This window comes from Arachis stenosperma, chromosome 2, assembly GCF_014773155.1.
Source record: "Arachis stenosperma cultivar V10309 chromosome 2, arast.V10309.gnm1.PFL2, whole genome shotgun sequence".
Classification (NCBI taxonomy): Eukaryota; Viridiplantae; Streptophyta; class Magnoliopsida; order Fabales; family Fabaceae; genus Arachis; species Arachis stenosperma.
The window spans coordinates 116455951-116482499 of NC_080378.1; the positions used below are offsets into that span (position 1 = coordinate 116455951).

Sequence of the window (26549 nt, forward strand, 5' to 3'; positions counted from 1 at the left end):
GGAATTTTGAATTACATAAATCATCATCCTAGGTGAAAAATTCCTAATTCATCAGATTCATTTTTCCCTCAATCAAATTGTTTCTCCTAGTCCCTAAACTGCTCTCTTCGTTCATGCGTACTCCAGGTTGCAAAATTGAAAGATGCATACAGTTACGATTCGTGAAAAATCTGCAACGGAGAGAAAGCAGCCATCAATGCAAGCATTCGACGTGGATGGTGGTTCAGATATAGTGAGCAAAGTCTACAAGGGAACATGCTTTTGTCCCATTCCAGTGGTTCCGTTGAAGTCGAAGACAACTAGCAACCCTGATAGATGGTTTCTACGATACCCTATGTGGAAGGTAAGCTTGGAATGCTGATAGATATGTAACGAAGTAATCCAATAGCTCTCCTTATTCGTCGTCTCTGGTTATTCAATTTTAGTGTTGAATCATTCTTTGATGAATGAATTTTTTTCGTTTCATGCTAAAACACACAAATGCGATGCGAGTATTTTCAATGGTTAGAAGAAATACAAGAGCAATGTGTGGAAGGAGAAGTATCTTCGGAGAATAGTAACATGGTGGGCAATTCAAAACCAAAAAAGAAAAGCAGAATCAATGTCAAGTGTGGGGATGGGCTAGAAATTGATAGGATGATGATGGTGATATCTATGGTTAATGAAATGAAGGAGCATCTTAGGAGGGTTGAATTGTTCCAGATTTTCATTTGTATGTTGATTGGGTTAAATCTGGCTTTGAGTGTGTTTTATTTGGCTAAGTAAGTAGACAGTGGACAATTTTAAGAGTATAACAATGACTGTCTTTTGCTTTGTAATGTTGAAAACATTGTAATTGAGATAATTCAATGGATGCTATTTTATTCTTGTTTTGTGACTGAATTATTATTGTTGTGATGTGAGCAAGCTATATAGAACATATGTAAACATTTAAAAATAGTTGTACACTTGTACCAACAGAAGCTGAATGTAGTCAAATTACTATGTGTTCATAACACGCAACAGAAGAAAAAAATATTCATAATGATCTAATAGAGAAAGAAGAAAGAAGATGAAGGTGAGAACGAATCCGTTTTCAATTTTTTATTACAAATTAATGTAAGAGTGACGCGTGGCTTCAGAGGCACGGTCATTATACAAGTAGTAGATAAAGATGTTTGGAATATTAGCATTAGTTTTTGGAAAAATTATTTTAAAAGGCTGTTAGAAAGATTTAATTATTAAAAAAGATTTTTAATACCAAAATTATTAAGAAGAGCTAAATTTTTTTTATAATATTTAAGAAGAAGAACCAAATCCTTTTATAAGAAGATAAATATATTCTTAACTATTTTTTTATTTTTTATAATCTTTAATATATACTATTTGATTCTCAACGCTAAATAAATATGTATGAATTTTCACTTGGGATTAATTAGTTGATTAATTTAGAAAAGGTTACTCTAAAAGACCGTTAGGGAGATTTAATTATTAAAAAGAATCTTTAATATTAAAATTATTAACAACGACCAAATTTTTTTATAATATTTAAAAAAAAGACCAAATCTTTTTATAAAGAGACAAATATATCTTTAATTAATTTTTATAATTTTTATATTAACAATTTTTATTTTTTCTAAAATTTTAGTAATTTTTATTATTTATTTATTTATTTATTTATTTTTTACTTTTCTAATCTTTTGTCCTTTTTTTCATTGGATAAAGATAAAAAAATAAAAATAAATAATTAATTAATAAAAATTACTAAAATTTTAAGAGAAATAAACTTTATCAACACAAAAATTATAAAAAATAAATAAATAAATAATTAAAGATATATTTATTTTTTTATAAAAAAATTTGATTCTTTTTCTTAAATATTATAAAAATGTAATTCTTTTTAATAATTTTAATATTAATTTTTTTAATAATTAAATCCTTCTAATGATCTTTTAAAATACTTTTTTTTAGTTTTTTTAGTGTACTCATAATCTATTGGCCTTTTTCTAAAAAATATATATATAAATTTTTTTTGAATCGTAAGATAATAAGATTTGAATTGAAGATTGACTTTATATATATGTACACACATGATCACTTACTGAAATTACAAATAATAACTTTGCATTCATATAATTTTTTATAAAAATCATTGTTAAATGTCATTTTATTTTTTTAAATAAACTTATGTCATATTAGTATATTACAGAATCCAAACAAATATATTTTTAAAGAAAAATAAGTGAAATAGTATCAAAATTATAAATAATCATGTCATATATAAAAAAACATAATAAATCAAATTGGATAATTTTATTTGAGTTAGAAAAGTAAATTATAATAATGTATCCTTGTCATGTTTGTAATCTTGGATTTTAAATCTTTATAAGTTTAATAATTCATGCTATGAATAGGTAAGATTAAAATTTATCATTCTAATTTTGATTTTTTTTAATTGTGTCGATTACATGAACTATAACTTCACAAATGTAAGAAAAAAATATAAAAATATATATATATATATATATATATATATATATATATATATATATAATACGTGTTATTCTTTTCATTAATTTATTAAGACTTAAAAATATTGGTTTGCTGTAATCTTATATAAATTATGAGATTTTTGTTTGTTTTAGTCCTAAACTTCATAAATTATGGAATTCTCAAATATTTTATTCTATTTTATTTAAAAGTATTCTTTATCTTATATTTTATTTTTTACCTAAAAAGAAAAGGTTGCCAAAGTCAAATCGGCATTGACAGATTTTTTTTTTTTTGGTGAAGTTTCAAATTGATGCTCAGAAACTCTGTTCCAAAAAAAACTTTCTTTTTAGCATCTCAAATTCAACAGCTTCATCCAACTCTCTCCTCCTTCGCTTGTTCAGCTCCTCGTATATTCAAAACCTTCAAAGCGCTCTCTGTTGCATAATCAAACCTTAAACCACAACCACCGTCGACATGGTAATTCACTCTCCCCTTTTTCTCTCTCTCACACTCTCTCAATATGTTTTCCAAAGTTCTTATTTTTATTATGGTATAAACCCTTTTCCGTAAACCCATTAACCCAGATCTCATTCTTTGATTCCCACATCCCAAGATCATAACTTGTACTTAAAAATCTAATCTTTCACCGAAAAACTCAATTGGGTCACTGTTATTAGGGTTGCATTCTGCGGTCTACTAATTTATTTTGCCTCTCGTTTTCTGATTGTTTTCTTTTCTTCTCCTTTTTTTTTTCAGCTGCCCCTTTCTCTTCTGAAGACTGCCCAAGGTCACCCAATGGTGAGTGTCTGCGAGGCCTTTGCTCTATGTTTACCTAATTCATGTGATACAGTGTAAATTGCAGAGATACTGTTTGATTTTGATACACTATCATGTTAGCGTTTGTGTCAGCAAATCATGTATCATTGTATATATGAGTTCTGAAGTAGTTATTTATGTTTTATATTTTGATTTTTACTATATGTTTCTGTTGGAACAGTTGGTGGAGCTGAAAAATGGAGAGACTTACAACGGGCATTTGGTGAATTGTGATACATGGATGAACATCCATCTAAGAGAAGTCATTTGTACCTCTAAAGTATTGTTCTTTTGCCCTTAGTTCTTGTATATTCATCGTGATATGTTGTGTGCTGTGAAATCTTTTATAATGTGTCATTGGAATTGGTTATGTAGGACGGAGATAGATTTTGGCGAATGCCGGAATGCTACATTCGTGGAAACACAATCAAGTATCTTCGAGTTCCTGATGAGGTTTGTAGCAGTGATTTTCACGTTATGTTGGAATTCGTGATCATGATGACATGATTCATGCATATGTTCATCCCCTGATGTTGCTGTATTGCCTGTTGTTTTAGGTTATTGACAAAGTTCAGGAAGAAACCAAGAGCCGTGGAGGTGAGCCTTTTTTTCCACATCTAGCTCATTTTTTGTAGTGATATTTAAGTCGTACGGGTGATCAAAGTGGGGAATAAACAAGAAATAAAGATAATTATCACTTCAAAGTTTAAACAAGTTATATTTACACATATAGAATGAGTTGAATAAGCTATTCATGTAGTCCTCTAGGTTTCTTCTAAAGAAAAATATGCTGGAAACTCCTTAATGTGATCACCTTTTTCAGATCGCAAACCGCCTGGTGTTGGACGTGGAAGGGGAAGGGGGAGAGAGGATGGTCCTGGTGGACGGCCAGCAAAAGGAATGGGCCGTGGCCTTGACGAAGGTGGAGCTAAAGGGCCAGGAGGAGGCCGAGGCAGGGGGGGCCCAGGTGGAAAGCCTGGTGGTAACAGAGGTAAATCATCCCTTACATCATTCCAAACTCTCTGCATTTCATGTAGCAACTTTTCATTATCTCACTTGTATCCCTCAAATTCGCCATGAACGAGTTCATGGGATCTGTGGTATTATCTGTTTACCTTATACTACTTCCACATATATGCTTACAAATCTTGCTTTCCCTTGTCTGGATGGTCAAGGAAAACATGATTTTTAGCGATCAAGTCATAATAGAGTGAAGTTAATGCATGTTTGATTATGGTGTATTTTGGTTAAATACAACTTATGATTGAAAGCTTAAACTATGTCTAAAATTCCTGAAACTTTCAGATATCAGATTAGGATCAGTTATAATACAAATTTCGGTATAGTCCTTGTTATCTTAATTTATGTTTCTTCTTCTTCCGACAGGTGCAGGGAGAGGTAGAGGTTGATACAACTGTTACATGGAACTACTTCATATGGTCCAGTTGCTAGTTTTAGAGGCATCGGATCCCTGCTCAACAGATTGCTGTTTGTGATTCCCTTGCATTCTTGGTGTAGGTTTCCAGTGTTTTTTGTTCTTGCATTTAGAGTCGCAAAAATGCAGATATTACAACTCACCAAAGTGATGATGGTGATAATGTTAATTGTTGAAATAGAATACATCCACCCCCATCATTCATATGCTTAGAAATGCTCCTTCCGATTGTACACTAAATGTTTGGGTGGTCCAACTTAAATTGTTTGTTCTAGTGATTTTGAGGCATGGTATGGATAAGTTCTTGAATTGATGTTCTACTTCTCTCATACTTTTGAGGCATTGCATGGAGATAAATTACACATTTTTCATATTAAAGAATACCTCAAAAGTTGATTTTATGGTACTTGATAAAAGTCACTCGTTTACAAACTATTTCATTATAAAACTAATATTTTGAGGATTAAAACGATGAATGAAAGTGAAACATGGTAATATTCAGACATGATTTTCGAGTTAATACCCTTATAATTTGAGGGACGATTTAGTTTGACTCTTAAAACTTCGATAGAACCAAATTGAACTCCAAAATTTGTAATCATAACTTGCATTAATTTATTGCGGTTTGAAATTCTTTGCTCATATTCCATGTGATTGAGGTCTGTTAGAGCAAACTGAAGTTTACCTTATATGGTCGTTTTCTTTCGTGAGAATATAAGAGGTCTAGTACGTTTCAGTCACATAAAACTTAAACAAAAAATTTAAATCTTGACAAGTTAACAATATGCTATTCATGAAAATTAATTCAGGAACTAACAAAAGTTATTATAAATTTTACCATTCAAATTAAACCAATTATAATTTTAAATCAATTTAAATTCAACCTCAAATTTTGAGTTAAATTGAATATCAACTCTTCTTAATAGCCACAAAATTTTTCTTGCGGTATGTTCTATCGAGTATTAAATTAGCATAATATCGAGAGTAAGATGATAAAGCAGATATCAAATCCTATTTCTGTTGAAAATGTTCAAAATTTTCCTATCCTAGAATCCAATTAATATCGGCCTTAAAAACATTTATAAACAATATGGTCATTGACTATTAGAGAAATAATAAACACACTCGGCTCCATCAACAGTTGCCATGAAAATTAATAGGCAGCATGATGAATAATATTATATAGATATTCTGATACCAAATTCCTTCATGAAATAAAAAAAAAGTCTCACTTGTACAATATCCTACTTCAGCTAGAGAGAATGAATGTTAAGTCGTTAACTATGCCAATAGCACTCACTACTCACCAAGACACCAATGTTTTAGGGTCAAGAAACAGGGGTAATATGATGTCTCTACTTCAAGAACTATCAATTCACACTACAATACTGAAATAATCTACTGCATGCTTATAAGCATCATCAGGTGTTGAAGATCTTGAACTGAAAGGGTATTATGTGCTTGGAGCAGCTTCTTTTTTCTCTGTTGAAGCCTCCCCGGCAGCATCTAGATCTCCGGCGGTGGAAGCTCCCTCTTTCTCAGTACTAGTCTCCTGTCCTCCAGGCTTCGACACTTCTTGCTCTATTATAATTGGCAAACAAATATATTTCAGTCGGCCAAATAAACGAATCCTAAAGCACAAAAACCCTAAAGTACCATACTTGAGGCCTTAAGAATGGGAGAACAATGCTACAATGCACCTTCTACAGCAATTGATCATGTTGGTTCATTTAGGACACTCCCTAAATGATACTAAAAATGACCATATTCTGCGGCCGATGAAAAAAGGTAGATCCACCAGTTTAAATCCTAAACGGCAACTGATTTCGGCCTCAAATATAGTATCATATGCATCAAAGTTATAAAACCAACAAAACCTTTTCTTCCCAGATGAATTAGGCAATTCAATCAGTTAATTCAAGTTAGTTTCATGATTCATTGGCTTCCCCTCTAGGGGATTAATACTAGTGAGTAAAGTTCACACATACCCATGATTTCTAAAATGATGATGTATAATAAGTACTTCACACGCACCAAATATCAAATGCCAATTTTGCAGCATACTTACCATCATCATCGTCATCATCGAAATCACCCATTGCATCATCGCCCATCCCACCAAATTTCTGCAGCATTCAACAGAATTAGAATTTAGAACAGATTACATCAAACAAGAACGGGTGTACAAACAAATGAATTCATCAAAACACATTGCATACCGAGAAATCCATCCCTCCCAAGTCTAGATCACCAAGACCTAAGCAAACAAACGGGATAGTCGGTCAGAAAACCACAGCCAATGAAACAGAGAATTTCAAAATTGCTAATAACATGATTTAGGCACGTCCATACCACCATCATCGTCATCTTCATCAACCCATTTATCCCAATCTACCTTCACATAATGCGGAGGCTTTCCTTTTCCTCGTAGTAACCTTTTCCACCATCCTTTCTCTGCCTTCTCCACCACACAGAATATGCCTCTCACCCCTACATTAATCTTGCTCTCCTGAAACCAATAGAATATGCATTGAAAAACAAAATTAGTTCTAGTGCAATTAACAAAACACTAAATTTCTTAGACAAATTTCAAAAACATTAAAGAGACTTAAACATGTTACATGTACTCCATGGAGATTACATCAACAACAAACATCATCCTAAAGTGCAAGCACATCATGGATAATGCAATACTTTAGTTTAGTTTCTTAAACTAATATCTAAGTAGATGATGATGCATAGACAAAAAGAATCAACTTCCACATCAACCATTTCAAAGAAAACTACTTTAACCTACATGGTCACACCTGATTATCATAAAAGAATTTTACACGGTAAATTTTATAGATATGTCATTGCTATCTATAAATAGGAAAATTTGAGTCTCACCTCTACATTAACCTTGTCAAAGAGATCCAACTTCAAGTCATACAGATGATCTTCGGCACCAGCAGTAGCCGAAAAGGTGAAAGTACCATCTGGAGTTAGGTCCACTTTCGCATTCTTCGAATCCGGCAACTGAACCGTTATATAAACCTTGTCCAGCCTTTGAGCCCACTTAACCTCAGGATGACGGCTGCACACAGCAAATGATGTAAAAAACACGATCAGAACACAAAAATCAAAAGGATTTAATTTGTATTTACTAAAAGTATAAATTCCTTTACAGTATCAATCACAATACTCAACTTTCTGATTCACTACACGAATGCTGATGCAAATGGAAGAATTTGATCCCTAAAAATGAAAATTCCCAAAATGCATGCAAGAAACCTAGATAGTATACTATAAATTGAACTACCAAAAAAGCTATTCATCCCAATAACATAAATTGCAGCACAACAAATTAAGATTAAAATTTAACTAACATCAACAAAAATCAAAATTATCAATATCAATGTTCAGCAACTTGACAATGCAAAAAAGGCATGTATAGCTGCTAGTAATTGAAAAACCATAATCCTATTTTTCCACACTCTTCATAGAAAATCACACTTCCTAAACTTGCCAATGAGTTATAATAAGAGAAAACTTTTACAATATAATAAAAAATAAACAAAGTAATGCAAACTTCAGTGGTATAAACCATTAACTAACATGTGTCCTGTTTCCATTTCAAAAACTATGATTACTCAACATAATCACTAATCATAATCAAACTTAAGATGCTAAGTTCAGAGGATTAACACTTTTAAACATACATATGAACATAAAAAGTAAATAAATAAAATTGAAATGAAAAAAGTACCTCATGGTTTTGTTAGAGAGAGACAAAAACCCTACGTTTGAGAAGAATTAAGAGTAAGGTAGATTTTGATGACAGAAGAAGGAACACAGAAAGTGTGTTTATGTTGTTTGTTGAGCGACACTTCTAGACTTTACTACACCTTCTTTCTCTTTCTTCTTCTTCTTCTCTCTCGGGTTAAGTACCTTCTAGAATATGCTCCTTGTGCTTACCAAATTTATTTATTATTATTATTATTATTATTATTATTTTCAAAAAAGGTATGTCTAGAACTAGATTGTTTTTTTCTTTCAGTAATGAAAGTTTTTTTTGATATCTCCTAATCCGACGTGACAAACACTAATTCGTCGAAACTCCATTTAAAAAAAAATTATTATTTATTTATTTACTTATTATTATTTTTTCTTTCAGTAATGGAAATTATTGTTGTATCATCGTTGGTCATGGATGACGGAATGTTTCAATTTAATATGGAAGTGATTTTTTTTTAATTGTAAAAATTAAATCTGAGATTTAAATTTGAGACTAGACAAAATTTTAATTAAAATCTGAGGGTCAGGAGTGATAAGTTCAAATTCTATAGTGTATAAATTGAAGGATTTAATTTATAAGTGGTTAATTTTTTATTTTAATAGTAAAATAAATTAGTGGGCCAGATTTATAAATAAAAAATTTAAATTTAAAATTAAAAAATTTGTGGGTCAGATTTATAAAATTTAAAAAATTAATATTCTAATTTCATGTGAACGAAAATTAACTTTTCGATTTTTTGGAATGTAATCTCCACGGCCGAGTGAAACACATTCATTTTTAATAAGTAATAACAATGTAAAATATAATTATCTTTTTAATATTAAAATTAAAAACTGCTAGAGCTACAATGATAGGTGTTACGGTAGGTAACCGGAGATTGACTGAATGGATGGCGTTGGCTGGCCCAAATGTGTGAAGGAGGAGGTTGCCGAATGAATATGCAACTCGGGAGGCTCCATCCGACTTGTTTGTACGAGGAGAGGGGGTGGTACCTGCAAAGACACTCCGATGCCTAAGTTAGCAAGAGTATGAGCAGGTCTAGAGAGTATTGGGCTTAGAGATACCTGAGGGATGTCAGTGTATTTATAGTGGTGAGCCAATAACCACCGTTGGAGTAGTGCCATATCTTTAGGGTGTTAACCGTCCCACTATCTTAGGGAGGTTAAGATATGGCTTTACGAAGTGGTTAGAGAGATTTTAGGGGCGGTTACTCATTTGAATGAGTGTTTATCTGCCAGCTAATCTCATGTCCAACTTCTTTAGAGTAAGTCGTAGTTGACACCGACTTCTTATATGAAGGTCGGTGTTTTGGTTAGGCTTAATCCTTCGGATTAGGCCTTTTATTTGGACATGGGCCTTTGTCATTGGGCCATGGTATGAACAGTGCCCCTACTTGAGCCCAAGATCTTCCTTAGGGCTTGGGTTCAAGTATTTAATTCGGGTTCGTAGCCGACTTTCTTAGAGAAAGCGCAGGTTTTATAAACCGACGTGATTTTCGTGACCTTTTGTTTCTGACAGTTACGTCAATTCAAGCGTCGTGTCCGTTGGGGAGGCATTTAGGGATTGATGGCTTTGGTAACGGTGCAATCTCATTAATGACTGCTCCGCTTTTACCATTATGCCCCTTAGCATGTTTATAAATACTTTCCCTCCCTTTCATTTTTCCGTTTCTGCAATCTTTCAAACTTCTTCTTTCCTTGTTCGTGCTGCATTCTTGTACTCGGAGATTTCTGCTTTTTCCAACCTTCACTTTTCGGATAAAGGTTAGCTTTGCTTCTTTCATGTCATGCCTTGTGTTTGCATGCTTTTGTTTTGTGGGTGGATAGGTTAGTCTGTAGATTTTGACTTCGTATCTCCTCTCTTTAGGGACCGTGTTTTTTGATTTTCTTTTTCTTTTTTCTTTTGTAGGTTTCTGTCACCTTTCATTGTATAAAGAAAAATGGCTTCTGTAGAGGTTCTTTCTCAGTGGGTTGATGTCACGGTCCTTGGGGAGGAGCCCTTGGTCGACGATGAGTTTATTACTCATCTTCGTACTCACCACAGGCTTTGTACTTCGGAGGAGGACGAGCCAAAATATGAGTTGATAGTCCCGGGTCCGGAAGACCGGGTTTGTTTTGGGAGGGCCAATTAGGCGGCTCCTCATTTTTTCTTTATGTATGAATGTATGATCACCCGCTTGGGTGTTTTTCTTCCTTTTTCGGATTTTGAAATATCTGTTTTGCACCACTGTCGAGTTGCTCCTACCCAACTTCACCCCAATTCTTGGGGTTTTCTGAAAATTTATCAGTTTGTTAGTCACGCTTTGGACTTCCCGACCTCTTTGAGGGTTTTCTTCTTTCTCTTTCACATGACTAAGCCCTTTAGTGGGCTAAATAACAAACAACAATGGGTGTCTTTCCGAGCCATACAAGGTCGGAAGATTTTCACCCTTTTTGACGAATCCTTTCATGACTTCAAAAATTATTTTTTCAAAGTGCAAACCGTGGAGGGTCACCACCCCTTTTTTCTGGATGAGCATTATTCCCCTCGCTTTCCCCTTTATTGGCTGGAGGCCTCCCCTTGTGAGAAGTATGGTCTAGATGACCTGGACGAGGTGGAGGCGGCCATTGTGGGATTTTTCCGAGAAGCGTGGGGGAGGGCCCCGTACCTGGATACGAGAAAATTCCTCCAGGGAACGCCGACCTTTGTGCGGTCACAACTAGGTAGTGCATGCATTCCCCATTTCCGACTTGTTTCTGCCGACTTGAGGTTTACCGACTTGTAACTTTGCTAACTGTTTCTTTTGCAGATATGGCAAGAAAGAATGCTCAGGAATCTTACCAGAGAGTTCAGGAGGCTAAGGCAAAGTCCCGGGCCAGGTCCGGTGGTGCCAGGGCGATCATCTCTCCTCCTCCTCCTCCTCCTCCTCCTAAGATCGTGGGCACTCCCTCTCAGCCCATTGTGATTTCTTCTTCAACCTTGTCTCGGCCACTCCCTTCTGCCCAACTTCTTCCTGAGCCAGAGAAGAAGAAGCGCAAGACTTCAGAGTCTGGCTCTTCCTTTGATGGTGGGGTTAAGGCGGATGCTCTTGCATTCGTCCGAAAGAACATCTATCCTTATATAAGTATGGATGATGTTTCTGTTCGAAACCACCTCACCACTCTGGCTGAGGAGAGTTTTAGGGCGGCGGGTGTTTGTGGCAAACTTTTGGACATCTTTGAGAAGACTCCCCTCAGCTCTTTGGGGGCAACCTCGAAGGTCGAGGAGTTGGAGGGGAGGCTTCTTGCTTACCAAGACCAGGAGAGGGAGTTGAAGGAGGAGGTAGCTAAGCTGAGGGCGGAGAGAGAGAGCCTTCGGGAGAAGGAGAGCAAGCTGTGGGCCCAATGCACTATGGAGGCAAGCTTGAGGAAGACAGCACAGGATAGTTATCAGAGTCTATTTCAAGATCTTGTGTCTGTGAAGAAGGATTTGCTGAATTCTCGGAATGCGTACGCCGAGTTGGAGCACTCTATCGCTGATGGTGCCGAGGAGTCTTGGAGAATTTTCCTGGAGCAAGTCAGAGTTATCGCTCCCGACTTGGATCTTTCTCCTTTACATTCTGATAAAGTCGTTATTGATGGTGCCATCGTGGATCCTCCTGTCCCCGTGGTTGTTTCCGAGTCAGAATTGAAGACTCGGGGGCAGAGGATTATTGAGTCCCCTCCTCGTTCTAAAGATGCTCCGAGCTCTTCAGTTGTTCCTCCGACTTCCTCTTCAACTTCTCTTCCTGGTCCCGATGGCGCTCCTCCTGACTCTGGTGGTGGTGATCCGTCTACTCCTCTGCAGAAATGACTTTTTTATGGCTATATAGGGGCTCGGCCTGTGAGTCCCCCCCTTTTTTAAACTCATTTATATGTTGTTTGGTGACGCTTTGAACAATTTCTTTTGGCCTTTTAAGGCCGTAAACAAAATATTTCGGTGAGTGCCCTTTTTGAATAAGGGTTTAGATTAATAAATACCCTTTTTTGGATAAGGGTTTAAGTTACCTTATGCGTGTATGCTTTTCTAATTTTGATTTTTCAAAACCCTCTTTGATCTTTCTCTGAAAACCTTTCCTATTGGCTTGTCTTGTTTTTCCGGGCCTTTTTGTTTAAGGGCTTTTAGGCAGCCTTTAAACTTTTTCTCAGGTTTTCCAATCTTTTTTTGTTATCCCTTATACTCGACTTTGCTTTAATGAGTTTTTTTGACTTAGGTTATTTTTGTGATGCGTTTTTCTTCTACTCGGAGTACTTCCGAGTTTGTTTTACTCGGGCTCTCATTTCGACTTATGAGTCGGATTGTTCCCGAGTTTTTACAATAAACTCATACAACCTCTTTACGCCGACTTGTACCTCGTCGTTTTATCCTGACGACCATCTAGGTCGGTTCATGGGATTTTCACGTTTTGTCGAGCTTAAGTCGGCGCGTTTCGTAGAAAGACTTAGAAAAATAAAAAAGGATATTATAAGAGATATTGCAAATGAAAAAGATCTTTATTAATTGGAGAGGTACCTTCTTGCTACTAAGGGTCTTGATAGCCTATTTTCCCTTAGTCTCTACTATGATGCCTCGTTAAAAACCCTTCTCCAGAAAAAAAAACCCTTTTGGGAAAAAATCATGAAGTTGGGAAAAGAGTACATCAGGGAGTAGAGTTCGCTTTTAACTGTAGTACCTTTTCATATTACAAGCATGCCACGACCTTGGTAGCTCAGTGCCGTTCAGGTCGGTTACTTTATAATAACCTTTTCCTAAAACTTCCTTGATTTTGTATGGTCCCTTCCAATTTGCGGCGAGCTTTCCTTCTCCTGATTTGTTGACTCCAATGTCGTTTCTGATTAAGACCAAGTCATCCGGGGCAAATGTTCTTCGAATGACTTTCTTGTTGTACCTGGTAGTCATCCTTTGTTTCAATGCCGCTTCTCTTATCTGGGCACCTTCTCGGACTTCGGGGAGCAAGTCGAGCTCCTCTTTGTGTCCCCGTACATTTCCGACCTCGTCATGGAGAATTACCCTTGGGCTTTGCTCATTGATTTCTATTGGAATCATGGCTTCTACACCATAGACTAGTCGGAAAGGTGTTTCTCCCGTGGCGGATTGGGGGGTTGTCCTATAAGCCCATAGCACCTGAGGGAGCTCTTCAGCCCAAGCTCCTTTTGCTTCCTGTAGTCTCTTTTTTAGTCCTGCCAGTATAATTTTGTTGGCTGCCTCGGCTTGCCCATTGGCTTGTGGGTGCTCTACCGAGGTGAACTGATGTTTGATTTTCATACCGGCTACTAAGCTTCTGAAGGTAGCGTCGGTGAATTGGGTTCCATTATCCGTAGTAATGGAATAAGGTATCCCATATCTTGTGATGATATTTTTGTAGAGGAACCTGCGACTTCTTTGAGCGGTGATAGTGGCTAATGGTTCTGCTTCTATCCACTTTGTGAAGTAATCTATTCCCACGATCAAGTATTTGACTTGTCCTGGCGCTTGGGGAAAAGGACCTAACAAATCCATTCCCCATTTTGCAAAAGGCCATGGAGAAGTGATACTAATGAGCTCTTCTGGTGGAGCCACGTGGAAATTTGCATGCATCTGACATGGTTGGCATTTTTTCACAAATTCTGTGGCATCTTTCTGCAAGGTCGGCCAATAGAATCCTGCTCGGATTACTTTCCTGGCGAGTGACCTTGCTCCGAGATGGTTTCCGCAGATCCCACTATGTACTTCCTCCAATACCTCGGCAGTTCTTGAGGTCGGTACACACTTTAGCAATGGTGTCGATATCCCTCTTCTGTAGAGGATGTTTCTCACCAAGGTATAGTGTTGTGCTTCCCTTCGGATCTTTTTAGCTTCTTTCTCCTCTTTAGGGAGGATGTCGAATTTCATGTATTCGACGAAAGGGTTCATCCATCCGAGGTTTAAACCAACTACCTCAAGTACCTCTTGCTTATCTTCTGTTTTTGCTACCGAGGGCTCTTGGAGGGTTTCTTGAATCAGGCTTCTGTTGTTCCCTCCTGGTTTGGTACTTGCTAACTTGGATAGGGCATCCGCTCTGCTGTTTAGATCCCGAGTTATATGTTTGACCTCAGTTTCTGCAAAGCGCCCAAGGTGCTCCAAAGTTTTTTCCAAGTACCTCTTCATATTAGGGTCCTTTGCCTGGTATTCTCTGCTTATTTGGGAGGTTACCACCTGTGAGTCGCTGTATATCATCACCTTTGTAGCACCGACTTCTTCTGCCAACTTTAATCTGGCGATCAAGGCTTCATATTCTGCCTGATTATTTGAGGCCGGAAATTCAAAATTTAAGGAAACCTCTATCTGGGTTCCTCTTTCATCTACCAAGATTATGCCTGCGCCGCTTCCCGCTTTGTTGGTGGATCCGTCTACATAGAGTTCCCATGTAGTTGGCTTTTCCTCTTGATCCCCTGCGTATTCTGCCACGAAGTCGGCGAGGCATTGGGCTTTGATTGCTGTCCGAGTTTCATATCTCAGATCAAACTCGGAGAGCTCTATTGCCCATTGAACCATTCTCCCTGCAACATCCGTCTTTTGGAGGATTTGCTTCATGGGTTAGTTCGTACGGACTCTTACTGTGTGAGCTTGAAAGTAAGGTCGTAGCCTTCGTGAGGCTATTACTAAGGAGTAGGCAAACTTTTCTAGCTTGTGGTATCTTAGTTCAGGGCCTTGTAGGACCTTACTGGTGAAGTAGACTGGGTGTTGTCCGACCTCGTCTTCTTTTATCAGGGCTGACGAGACAGCCCTATTTGCTACAGATAAGTACAGGACGAGGTCTTTTCCTGGTGTTGGTCGGGTGAGGATAGGAGGTTGGCTTAAAAACTTTTTGAACTCTTGGAACGCCTCCTCGCATTCCGGAGTCCATTCGAATTGGCATCCCTTGCTTAATAAGGAAAATAGTGGAAGGGATTTTAGTACCGATCCTGCCAGAAATCTGGAGAGGGCTGCAAGTCGGCCATTGAGCTGCTGGACTTCTTTCACACAAGTCGGACTTTTCATTTCTAGGATGGCTCTACATTTATCGGGATTGGCTTCAATCCCTCTTTGTGTTAGCATAAACCCTAGAAATTTTCCTGCCTCTACCGCGAAGGCGCACTTTGCGGGATTTAATCTCATCCCATGCAGCCTTATGGTGCTAAAGACTTGTGAGAGGTCGGATAAGAGGTCGACTTCTTTCTTGGTTTTTACTAGCATGTCGTCGACGTATACTTCCATCAGGGCCCCCAGGTGAGAGGAAAACACTTTATTCATCAACCTTCGATATGTGGCTCCTGCATTCTTTAATCCGAATGGCATGACCACGTAACAATAGTTAGCTCTGGGTGTGATGAATGATGTTTTCTCCTGGTCGGGCTCATACATCGGGATTTAATTGTATCCCGAGTAGGCGTCCATGAATGACAAGTATTGGTACCCCGAGCTGGAGTCTACTAGGGTATCAATACTTGGTAGGGGATAGGGGTCCTTAGGACATGCCCTATTTAGATCAGTATAGTCGACGCACATTCTCCATTTACTATTTTGTTTTTTGACTAGCACTACATTGGCTAGCCATGTTGGGTACTTGACCTCTCTAATAAAGCCGGCTTCCAGGAGCGCCTGTACTTGCTCTTCTACTATTAGGGCTCGTTCTGTGCCGAGCTTGTGTCTTCTTTGTTGTACAGGTCGGGACCCTGGATAAACCGAGAGTTTGTGGGACATGAGCTCGGGGTCAATCCCAGGCATGTCGGAGGCCTTCCATGCGAAGAGGTCGGAATTATCTCTTAGGAGTTCAGCCAGCCCTTGTTTTAGAGTTTCCCCTAGGTTGGCTCCTATATAAGTGTTTTTTCCTTCCTCTTTACCGATCTGTATCTCCTCGGTTTTTCCTCCCGGTTGTGGTCGCAGCTCTTCTCTGGCTCTTGTGCCGCCGAGCTCTATTGTGTGAACTTCTTTGCCCTTTCCTCTCAGATTTAGGCTTTCGTTATAGCATTTCCTTGCCAGCTTTTGATCTCCCCTTACCGTTGCTATTCCCGCTGAGGTCGGGAACTTCATGCAAAGGTGGGAAGTAGATACCACCGCTCCGAGTCGATTAAGGGTAGCTCTGCCGATCAAAGCATTGTATGCTGACCCTACATCTATGACTATGAAGTCTATGCTCAGAGTATTTGATTTTTCCCCTTTTCCAAAAGTGGTGTGGAGGGGCAAAAATCCCAGTGGCTTTATTGGCGTGTCCCCTAATCCATATAGGGTGTCGGGGTAGGCTCTTAATGCTTTCTCGTCTAACCCTAGCTTGTCGAAAGCAGGCTTGAAGAGAATGTCCGCCGAGCTTCCTTGGTCTACTAGGGTTCTGTGGAGATGGGCATTTGCTAGGATCATAGTTATTACCACTGGATCATCGTGTCCAGGGATTATTCCTTGCCCATCTTCTTTTGTGAATGAAATGGTAGGAAGGTCGGGTGACTCTTCCCCGACCTGGTAGACTCTTTTGAGATGTCTTTTGCGAGATGATTTGGTGAGTCCCCCTCCCGCAAATCCTCCTGAGATCATATGGATATGTCTCTCTGGGGTCTGCGGTGGTGAGTCTCTTCTATCCATATCATCCCGCTTTCTCTTTCCGTGACTATCCGACCTTTCTATGAGATACCTATCAAGCCGACCTTCTCTGGCCAGCTTTTCTATCACATTCTTGAGGTCGTAACAGTCGTTAGTGGTGTGACCATATATCTTGTGGTACTCGCAGTAATCGCTGCGGCTCCCCCCTTTTTTATTTTTAATGGGTCTAGGGGGTGGCAGTCTTTCAGTGTTGCAAATCTCTCTGTATACATCCACTATAGAAACTTTCAGGGGAGTATAAGAGTGATATTTCCTTGGTCTCTCGAGACCGAGTTCTTCCTTTTTCTTGGCTTCCCTCTCCATCTCTTTAGTCGAGGGAGGGGGTCCAGGTCGCCAACTCAGGTCTCTTAGCTTGGCATTTTCTTTCATATTGATGTACTTTTCAGCTCTTTCTTGTACATCACTTAGAGAAACGGGGTGCCTTTTAGATATGGACTGTGAGAAGGGACCTTCTCTGAGCCCATTGACTAACCCCATTATGACTGCCTCTGTGGGCAGGTCTTGGATCTCCAAACAAGCTTTGTTGAACCTTTCCATATAGGCTCGTAAAGATTCTCCGACCTCCTGTTTTACTCCCAGGAGGCTCGGTGCATGTTTCACCTTGTCTTTCTGAATTGAGAACCTCATCAAAAACTTCCTTGAGAGGTCTTTAAAGCTAGTGATCAATCTCGGGGGAAGGCTATCGAACCACTTCATCGCTGCTTTCGATAAAGTGGTCGGGAAAGCTTTGCATCGCGTAGCGTCGGAAGCATCAGCTAGGTACATCCGACTTTTGAAGTTGCTTAGGTGATGCTTTGGATCCGTGGTTCCGTCGTAGAGGTCCATATCCGGGCTTTTGAAGTTTCTCGGAACTTTTGCCCTCATTATGTCCTCGCTGAAAGGATCCTCTTCACCCAAGAGCGGCTCTTCTTGTTCGTCGCGGGAGTTGTGACTCTTGAGGGAAGATTCCAGCTTTAAGAGTTTCCTTTCTAACTCTTTTCGCCGTTCCATCTCCTCTTTTAGGTACTTTTCAGTTTCCTTTTGCCGCTCCCGCTCTTGTTCTAGTTGTTCCAGGCGGCTGTGGACTAACCCCATGAGTTCAGTTACATGGGATGGTCCTTCTTTTTCTGATGCGCGCCCATCTGAGGAATTTACCTTCGGGTTTTTTACCCCGGAGGTGCCCTCTCTATGCTGATTGTTAACTTCCTGGTGTAGGGCTAGGTCCACATCGTTATTGCCCGTGTCCAGATTCTCTTGTTCAGAATCCGTTTCCACATGACCTTCTTCGTGGGATCTGTCCACCATCAATGGATGATCTCTCGGGTCCCCGGCAACGGCGCCAATGTTACGGTGGGTAACTGGAGATTGACTGAATGGATGGCGTTGGCTGGCCCAAATGTGTGAAGGAGGAGGTTGCCGAATGAATATGCAACTCGGGAGGCTCCGTCCGACTTGTTTGTACGAGGAGAGGGGGTGGTACCTGCAAAGACACTCCGATGCCTAAGTTAGCAAGAGTATGAGCAGGTCTAGAGAGTATTGGGCTTAGAGATACCTGAGGGATGTCAGTGTATTTATAGTGGTGAGCCAATAACCACCGTTGGAGTAGTGCCATATCTTTAGGGTGTTAACCGTCCCACTATCTTAGGGAGGTTAAGATATGGCTTTACAAAGTGGTTAGAGAGATTTTAGGGGCGGTTACTCATTTGAATGAGTGTTTATCTGCCAGCTAATCTCATGTCTGACTTCTTTAGAGTAAGTCGTAGTTGACACCGACTTCTTATATGAAGGTCGGTGTTTTGGTTAGGCTTAATCCTTCGGATTAGGCCTTTTATTTGGACCTGGGCCTTTGTCATTGGGCCAGGGTATGAACAATAGGTAATGGTATTTTCTGTGAACAGAAAGCTAAAATTTAAAAAAACGAATTGATTCGTATTTTAAACAAGTTGGGAATACATCAATTTTTTTTGGTGACTAAACAAAAAGAAAAAAAAAAAAGAGATTATCCTAAATCAACAAGTATAAGATACTGAAGCTCATCACAAGGTTCTGACCAAATAACATGAGTTGGATTGGTCTTGACCGCATATCTCGCCAGTCAATCTGCCACAGCGTTAACATCACGGATAATCCATTTAAAATCCACAACCCAAGGTCTTGATAGAAGCTCCTGTATCTTCTGAAGAATATCAACCACATCACAATTTAGCCCATTTGCCGGATTTTTTAAAATGTGCAAAATGTCAAAAGAATCTGTTTCGCACACAATATCTTTCAAGCCATAATCCCAAGCTAAAATCAAACCACTCCAAACAACAAAAAGCTCACATCTGACGATAGGCCCTGGAGGATAGCTACTAGAACAACCCGAAATCCAACACCCATTAGAATCTCTAATAACACAACCAATTCCTGCTAGGTTCCAATCAGAAAACAGACTCGCATCACAATTAACTTTAAAAGTGTCACCTGTTGGAGGTTTCCACCTCCTTCGATCCTTGAAAGTTATACACTTGGTACTGGCAGACTTTCTTAAATCATTAGCAGTAATCCGAGCCATAGCAACAACCTTATAGTTTGACCACTAATCTCCATTATTGAAAATATCATTGCAACGATGCCTCCACACCCACCAAAGACCCGCCCCTACAATTGCCTCATTGCCTGGCATGACCTTCCGAATCCAAAATTCCAAGGGAGTACCTTCAAATGAATCAATAAGCAAATGATCCAACATTTGCCAAATGCATCTTGATTTCTCACAATCCTTAAGACAATGCTCCATTATTTCTAGATCTGCATTGCATCTCGAACATCTGTCCGAATCAGTTAAATGACGCTTGAACCGGAAGGCATTTGTTGGAAGCGCATTTTGTAGACCCAACCACATCATCATCTTTATCTTCTCTGACAAATTAAGGCACCAAATCCACCCACAGTTGCTATTTTCGATCGAATTCACTTTCTTTATCAGGAGCCAACGATAACCTTCTCGAGAGCTATAGGCTTTTAGTGATGCGGGCCACCAAATCCATCCGGACTCCAATTTTGACATTAAAGAAGGCCCAAGACTGTGAAGAAACTGTTTGATCTCATGAGAAATTGGCGTTACGTCTTATGTTCACATATTGGGAATACATCAATTTAATTTGACTCATTCGAATTAACGAATTAAACGAGTTGATTCGTTTGATTCTCTTTTTATAATTTATTTTTTGTTTAAAAATTATTATATAATTTTAGCAATTCTTTTTACTTGATATCCATACGAATAAAAAAAATTGTTATGCATTCATATACTTTGATAATAAATTATTTAAAGTTTAAAAAATTAATTAATTAAAAAAACATTATATATGAACCAAAAGAAATTTTATATACAAAAAATAAATAACTAATATCGTACCCATTTACTATGGAGCTGTAAATTAAGTCAAATTAATCTACTTCTAAACAAGTCCTAATTTTAGTGGTTCGATTCATCTATTTTTATGAGCAATTTGAATCGACTCGCGAATTGCAGTTCATGTTGAAGACTGTAATCATATAATAAAGATTTTATTTAATTCACTTTTGAATATTCTAAAAATCAATTTTTTAAAACTAAATTGACCCTAAAGATATGTTTTGTTCATTTTCTTTTCCAATTGTTCCTTATGAGTCCAATTTCAATCATATATATATATATAAACTAGACTTTCAGAAAACCTACGACAGAGTGAGGTGAAGCTTTGTGGATATAGTGCTGTAAAAGATAGGCTTTGGTCTTAGATGGAGAACTTGGGTGAAGGAATGTGTGACTACAGCGTCTATGTCAGTGTAGATTAATGGGTCACCATCCAAGCCGTTCAAAATGGAGAGATGACTCAGACAAAGAGACCCTCTATCTCCTTTTCTGTTCGTTTTTGTCGTTGACGTTCTGCACAGGATGGTGGGGGAGGCTGTAAGGAATGGACGAATTTTTTCATTGCTGGTGGGAAGGGACAATATAGAATTGTTGCATCTCCAATTTGCAGATGACACAATCTTATTCTGTCCGCAGGAAATAATAAAATCCGTTCTCAATAGTCTGCCGGTTTACTACTTGAGCTTGTACAAGATGCCAAAAGCGGTTGCAGAAAAGATAATTGGACTTTAGAGAAGGTTCATGTGGAGTAAAGAGGATGGGAATTATGGTATACCACTGGTGAAATGGGAGGTAGTTCAAGCTCCGAAAAAGCTAGGTGGCTTGGAGGTGGGAGATGCTCTAATTAATTAGAAATGCATCGCTTCTGTTCAAGTGGTGGTGGCGCTTCTCAAAGGAGGACTGTCTGCTGTGGAAGAAGGTTTTATGCTATTGTAATCAGTTGGACCCAACTGTAATGTTGTCAAGCCAGACCTTGCCATCAAGAGGGGCCCTTGGAAAGATATCTGCCAGCTTAATATCAAGGAACAACAGGAAAGAGACAAGATGATCAGTGGTTTGTCTATGGAGATGGAAAACGGCAGGAGCACTCGTTTTTGGAAGGATGCTTGGTTACAAGGTGGCTCTTTGAAAGATAGTTTTTCGAGACTCTTCTCTGTTTCAAATCAACAAGGTTTCGTAATAGGGGACTGTGGCTTTTGGGATGTGGTAGAGTGGGTATGGAACTTCCAGTGGAGGAGAGAACTATTCCAATGGGAGTTAGAGTTACTCAACCAACTTCACGACCGGTTACGGGTGTACGATTATCGAGTGATAGAGAGGACTGAGTTGTATGAAAATTTGACAAAAAAGGTATTTTTTCTACTAATTCTTTTGTGCAGGTGCTGCAGAAAGAGATTCTTTCAGAAGATATCATGAGTTACAGCTTCACTAGTTCGATTTGGCATGGCTTGGTTCCTCCAAGAGTTGAACTATTTGCATGGTTTGTTTTAGTAGGCAAGGTCAACACGAAGAAGAGGCTGAGTAGACTGGGCATTATTAATCATAATGACAATATATGTGTTTTGTGTAAAAAGGATATATAATTTGTACATCATTTATTTTTTGCCTGTGAGTTTACGTGGCAGGTGTGGTGTGCTTGGTTGAAGTATGCTGATAGAGCATGGGCCATTATTCCGGGACCGTTAAAGAATTCTTCGAGAGTTGGACTGGAGTACCAGGCAGAAAGTCGGAGCACCAGAAATGGCTAATAGGCTTTTTTGCGGTCATTTAGAACATTTGGTTGGAGCGGAATAGCAGAGTGTTTCAGAGATCAGAGACAAGTGTTGAAGGTGTAAAGATTATGTCATTTTCGAGTTATAGGGAATGGTGTGGAGTTGATCCATTTGGTTGTTGATGGCAATGCTAGAGATGACAACGGATTATACTTGTTATCTGTGTTTTATGTCTTGTTTTTATTGTGCTTGAATCCTTGTTGCTCCACTTTATTGTGTTGAGCTCCCTTTGTTCAATATATATACATATATATGGATTTGGATCTTCTAAATTTTAAATTTTATTTTAGAGGATAAAATGTGATATCTCACCATTTATTTTATAGGTGGAACAAAAAAAATATAAAAAAATCTCATTTAAAGGTGAGATATCACTTTATTCTCTAAAGTAAAAATTTAAAATTTAGAGAATCTAATAGGGCAAAAAACAGAAATAAACCAAGGGAGCAAAAAAATTACCTGAATCAGCCAAACTGAAAATTACTTCACGAATCTAAAAATTGCTTCACGAATCAGCCAAAGCACATTACTATGTATTTCGAACTAGTTTGGTTCGAACTACGTTAACATATAAATCGAACCAACTTGATTTGAACTACAAATTGCATAATTCGAACTAGCTTGGTTCGAATTACACACGTGAACCACTCCCCAAGTAATTCGAACCGACTTGGTTCGAATTACTCTCAAATTGCATCAAATAGTAATTCGAACCAGGTTGGTTCGAATTACTCACAATTCGTTCAAAACACTAATTTCTGTTACTAGCATAGTTTCTGCGTCATGTCTTAATTTAACTCGTAGAGTTTGTTATTCCGGTGTGCATTCAATATACATTTCATTTAAAACTCTGGAAACAAAACATATTCATCAATTACATCAATTATGATCCCATTCACAATACATCGCACTAACATTAACAAATGTTATCACTTACCAACTACAAGTAAGAAAACCGATAATATTGGAATCTAAATGCGAAATTGAAATAACAAAAGTATCAAAGCTAGCAATACACCTAATCATGTCCCCGTGTGTGCTCTGCTCCTCGGAGCTGTGGGCAACTCCGACGTGTGTGGCCGAGCTGCCGACAAAGCCCACATCTCTTTGGCCGGTTCGGGTCTGCCTCGTCCATATTGGTCCGTATCCGAGTGGACCTCGGACGACCCTCTCTCGCACGCCTCTTATTCGGGTTTGGGATGACAGTCGGCCCATCATATGGTGGCCAGAAACCCTCTGGAATGGGAGATGTGAAACCCATCCGATACACACTAAAGACCGAACTAAGACGATACACACCTGGTGGACGTAAGGCTCCCATGTAAGCCGTGAATAGGCACAGCATGCCAGTGCGTGGGGACACGGAAAATGAAGGGCCTGGAAGTATCTGCAGTCACATGTCTGAGATGCAAGCGAGACTCTGTAGCTACCCAGTGAGAAAGAACCAGTAGGAGTTGTCTCTGCGACGGTGAACTCGGAGTTATCCCTGTCATCCAAAGTCACCGTGAAGCACCGAGCCGTATTCAAGTTGGCCTCTATACACTTTACCAAGTGCTGACTAAATTGTTGTCCGGTTCCCTGCTGTGCCTCAACCTCTCTCCCTTTGCGAACAAATAATTCGGCCAACCTTCCGTATGTTGCCTTCACTAGCGAGTACACAGGAAGGTTTCTGACACCCTATCAGATTGAGTTCACACACTCAGAGATATTCGTCGTCATGTGTCCAAATCTACGCCCCTCATCACAATGTTGTGTCCACAATGAATACTCAATCCGGTTCGCCCAGTCACACATCGCCGGGTCTTTAGACCTCAGAATATCAAACCAGTAATGGAACTCGACCTCGGTCTTAACGTATGCCACATTCACAAGTAGCCTCCTTGCGTCTTTGCCCTTGAAGGTTAGGGCAAAATTTGCCGCTACATGTCGAATGCAGAATGTCTGGTATGCAGACGGAGGTAACCATCCTCCGTCAGGAGCCTCAAGCGCGGCCTTGATGCCGTTATGCCTGTCCGATATAACCAGCAGACCCGGCTGCAGTGTCACATGCTCACGCAGGTGGGAGAGAAAGAAGGCCCACGACTCAGCATTCTCACCCTCGACTAATGCGAATGCCACAGGGAGTATGTTGGAGTTTCCGTCCTGTGCAATCGCGACAAGCAACGTTTCCCCATACTTGCCATAGAGATGGGTGCCGTCAATACTAACTAGGGGCTTGCAATGACGGAATGCCTCGATACATGGTGGAAACGTCCAAAATAGTCTGTGAAAATAAGCTTGAGACTCGTCCAGCTGTGCACCGATACGAACAGGACTCGTCCTAAGGACTGCAACAGTACCAGGCATCGTCAACTAGACTCCTAACACCCACCTTGGGAGCTCGTTGTACGACTCATCCCAGTTACCATAGATGAGGGCAACAGCCTTCTGCTTGGCTAACCAGACCCTCCTATACGTCGGCCTAAACCCAAAGTGTGCGGCGGTGGCATTTAGGAGCACCTTGATGCTGACGGATGCATCAGCCCTAACCATTGGCATAATGAATGCCGATATCATATGGTAATCCAAAGTCCTGTGGTCGCTGGAGATGGAGGTGGCGAGACACATATGCGGTCCGTTGTAGCGTTTGACTTCCCAAAGGCCCTTGCGCTGTCGGAGACTCAGGCAAATCAACCATGTGCACCCATTCCCGAACTCAGAACACTTGCCCACATACCGGTGATAGTCAGACTCCACGACCTTGTACTGTACCCCTCGACGGATGCTGTAAGTCTTCACACTTAACAGGGCCTCATCTTTATCCTGAAATTGCTGACCAACCTGAAATTCTGTCAGACCTGCAGACCCTTCACCATCTCTAGCGCCAAATCTAGCCGGCTGCCCAGGAACCCCCTCCTGCCTCATGGCATCTAAGTACAAAGAGGAAAAATATGGAGGGTACTGCTGTGTGCCAGAGCTAGAATCACCGCTCGCCCCAGCAGGCTCACTTGCTCCGACATCATCGCCACTGTCATCAACAATCATATTCGACTCGACATCATCGTCCTCTGGATCATCCAAAAATCCATTTCCAACCCCAGCCGGTGCAGCACAATGTAAAGAGGTTCGTGGAAATTCCCCTGTTCCGACCTCGTCGCCTACACTGCCGTTGAGATCAAAAGCGAACGAAGGGGAGGCAATAGGTTGGACGGGTGGCTCGTATGCAGGGACGGAGGAAGAAGCAACGGCAGGTCTGGAGCTAGAACCGGCTAACGTGGCTAAAGTGGTGGTATTCCGGTTCGAACCCCTCGAGCTGGATACCACGTCAACCAACTTTGCCAACAGTTCTGTGTCCTCACCTCTGGAAACTGCCGGCGACAATGAAATATGACCTGCAAGTCCTCATCACTCCCGATCGTGAAACAATCATACGTAATGGTTTCCTAGAGCAACGTGATTGGAATGTGATAGAAAAACTTCTTAACCCGTTTCACACCTTCGAGACCAAGTTTCAGCAGTACAGAGCTAACAAGGTCCTCATACCTAGTTGTAGGCCTGACGATCATACACAGAGGATCCTTATCAGTGAACTTCACACCAGAACGAGTTTTCCTCTTAATGGATCCTCTGTGGTGAACCAACACTACGAAACTCTCCTCACTAGCCATCTTACCCCTCTAATGAGAGATACTCACGTTCACACCATATATATACAGGTCTGGTTCTAACTAATTCGAACCAGCCTGGTTCGAATTAGTTATTAGTAATTCGAACCTACTTGGTTCGAATTACTTTAGTTAGCTTCCACCTATATAATTCGAACTCATCTAGTTCGAATTATGTATGTTTTAAGTTCGAACCAACCTGGTTCGAATTAGTGTGAATGTTGCCAAGTAATTCGAGCTGATTCGGTTCGAATTATATATAAATGAAATTCGAACTAAGCTGGTTCGAATTGTATAGAAAAGTGCTTTGGTTGATTGATGAAGCAATTTTTAACTTGGCGGATTCACGTAATTTCTGGCTACCCTTGGCTTATATATGTTTTTTGCCCAATCTAATATATAATAAAATGTTTTTATGAATTTAACTATCATAGAACTTCAATAATTTTGTATATGATTTTGCCAGGGAGTTCCTATGAATACTGCCCTGAAGTTCTTCCAACTATAAAGTGCAAATTCGGTATAGAATTAGATAAATTTTATGACCCTAGCAAAGGGTTTGTTGTGAATGATACTTGCATTGTTGTTGCCGAGGTTTTGGATACTAAGGAGGATTTCAAGAATTTATGCAAATACAAAAGTATTTTGTTCAACAATTGGA

The 26549-nt window shown here is 39.4% G+C and overlaps 4 protein-coding genes across 4 annotated transcripts; 1 reads left to right on the top strand and 3 right to left on the bottom strand.

Moving 5' to 3' along the window:
• Window positions 1-2748: 2748 nt before the first annotated feature.
• On the top strand, window positions 2749-5036 carry LOC130961507 (sm-like protein LSM4). The gene is made up of 7 exons (XM_057887437.1): window positions 2749-2949; window positions 3229-3270; window positions 3470-3568; window positions 3664-3741; window positions 3846-3885; window positions 4112-4279; window positions 4675-5036. The coding sequence occupies exons 1-7, from the start codon at window positions 2947-2949 to the stop codon at window positions 4695-4697; spliced, it is 453 nt and encodes a 150-aa protein (XP_057743420.1). The 5' UTR covers window positions 2749-2946; the 3' UTR covers window positions 4698-5036.
• An 817-nt stretch (window positions 5037-5853) lies between these two features.
• LOC130961535 (uncharacterized protein OsI_027940-like) lies at window positions 5854-8678 on the bottom strand. Its single transcript, XM_057887471.1, has 6 exons — window positions 8472-8678; window positions 7613-7799; window positions 7076-7232; window positions 6943-6980; window positions 6792-6849; window positions 5854-6304 (listed from the first exon to the last, which is right to left on the bottom strand). The coding sequence occupies exons 1-6, from the start codon at window positions 8474-8476 to the stop codon at window positions 6177-6179; spliced, it is 573 nt and encodes a 190-aa protein (XP_057743454.1). The 5' UTR covers window positions 8477-8678; the 3' UTR covers window positions 5854-6176.
• A 14461-nt stretch (window positions 8679-23139) lies between these two features.
• Window positions 23140-24590, bottom strand: LOC130963542 (uncharacterized). Its single transcript, XM_057889646.1, has 3 exons — window positions 24027-24590; window positions 23544-23921; window positions 23140-23154 (listed from the first exon to the last, which is right to left on the bottom strand). Exons 1-3 carry the CDS (start codon window positions 24588-24590, stop codon window positions 23140-23142), a joined length of 957 nt encoding a protein of 318 aa, XP_057745629.1.
• Window positions 24591-24596: 6 nt separating this feature from the next.
• LOC130963543 (uncharacterized) lies at window positions 24597-25891 on the bottom strand. The gene is made up of 2 exons (XM_057889647.1): window positions 25720-25891; window positions 24597-25615 (listed from the first exon to the last, which is right to left on the bottom strand). Exons 1-2 carry the CDS (start codon window positions 25889-25891, stop codon window positions 24597-24599), a joined length of 1191 nt encoding a protein of 396 aa, XP_057745630.1.
• Between the last annotated feature and the right edge of the window lie 658 nt (window positions 25892-26549).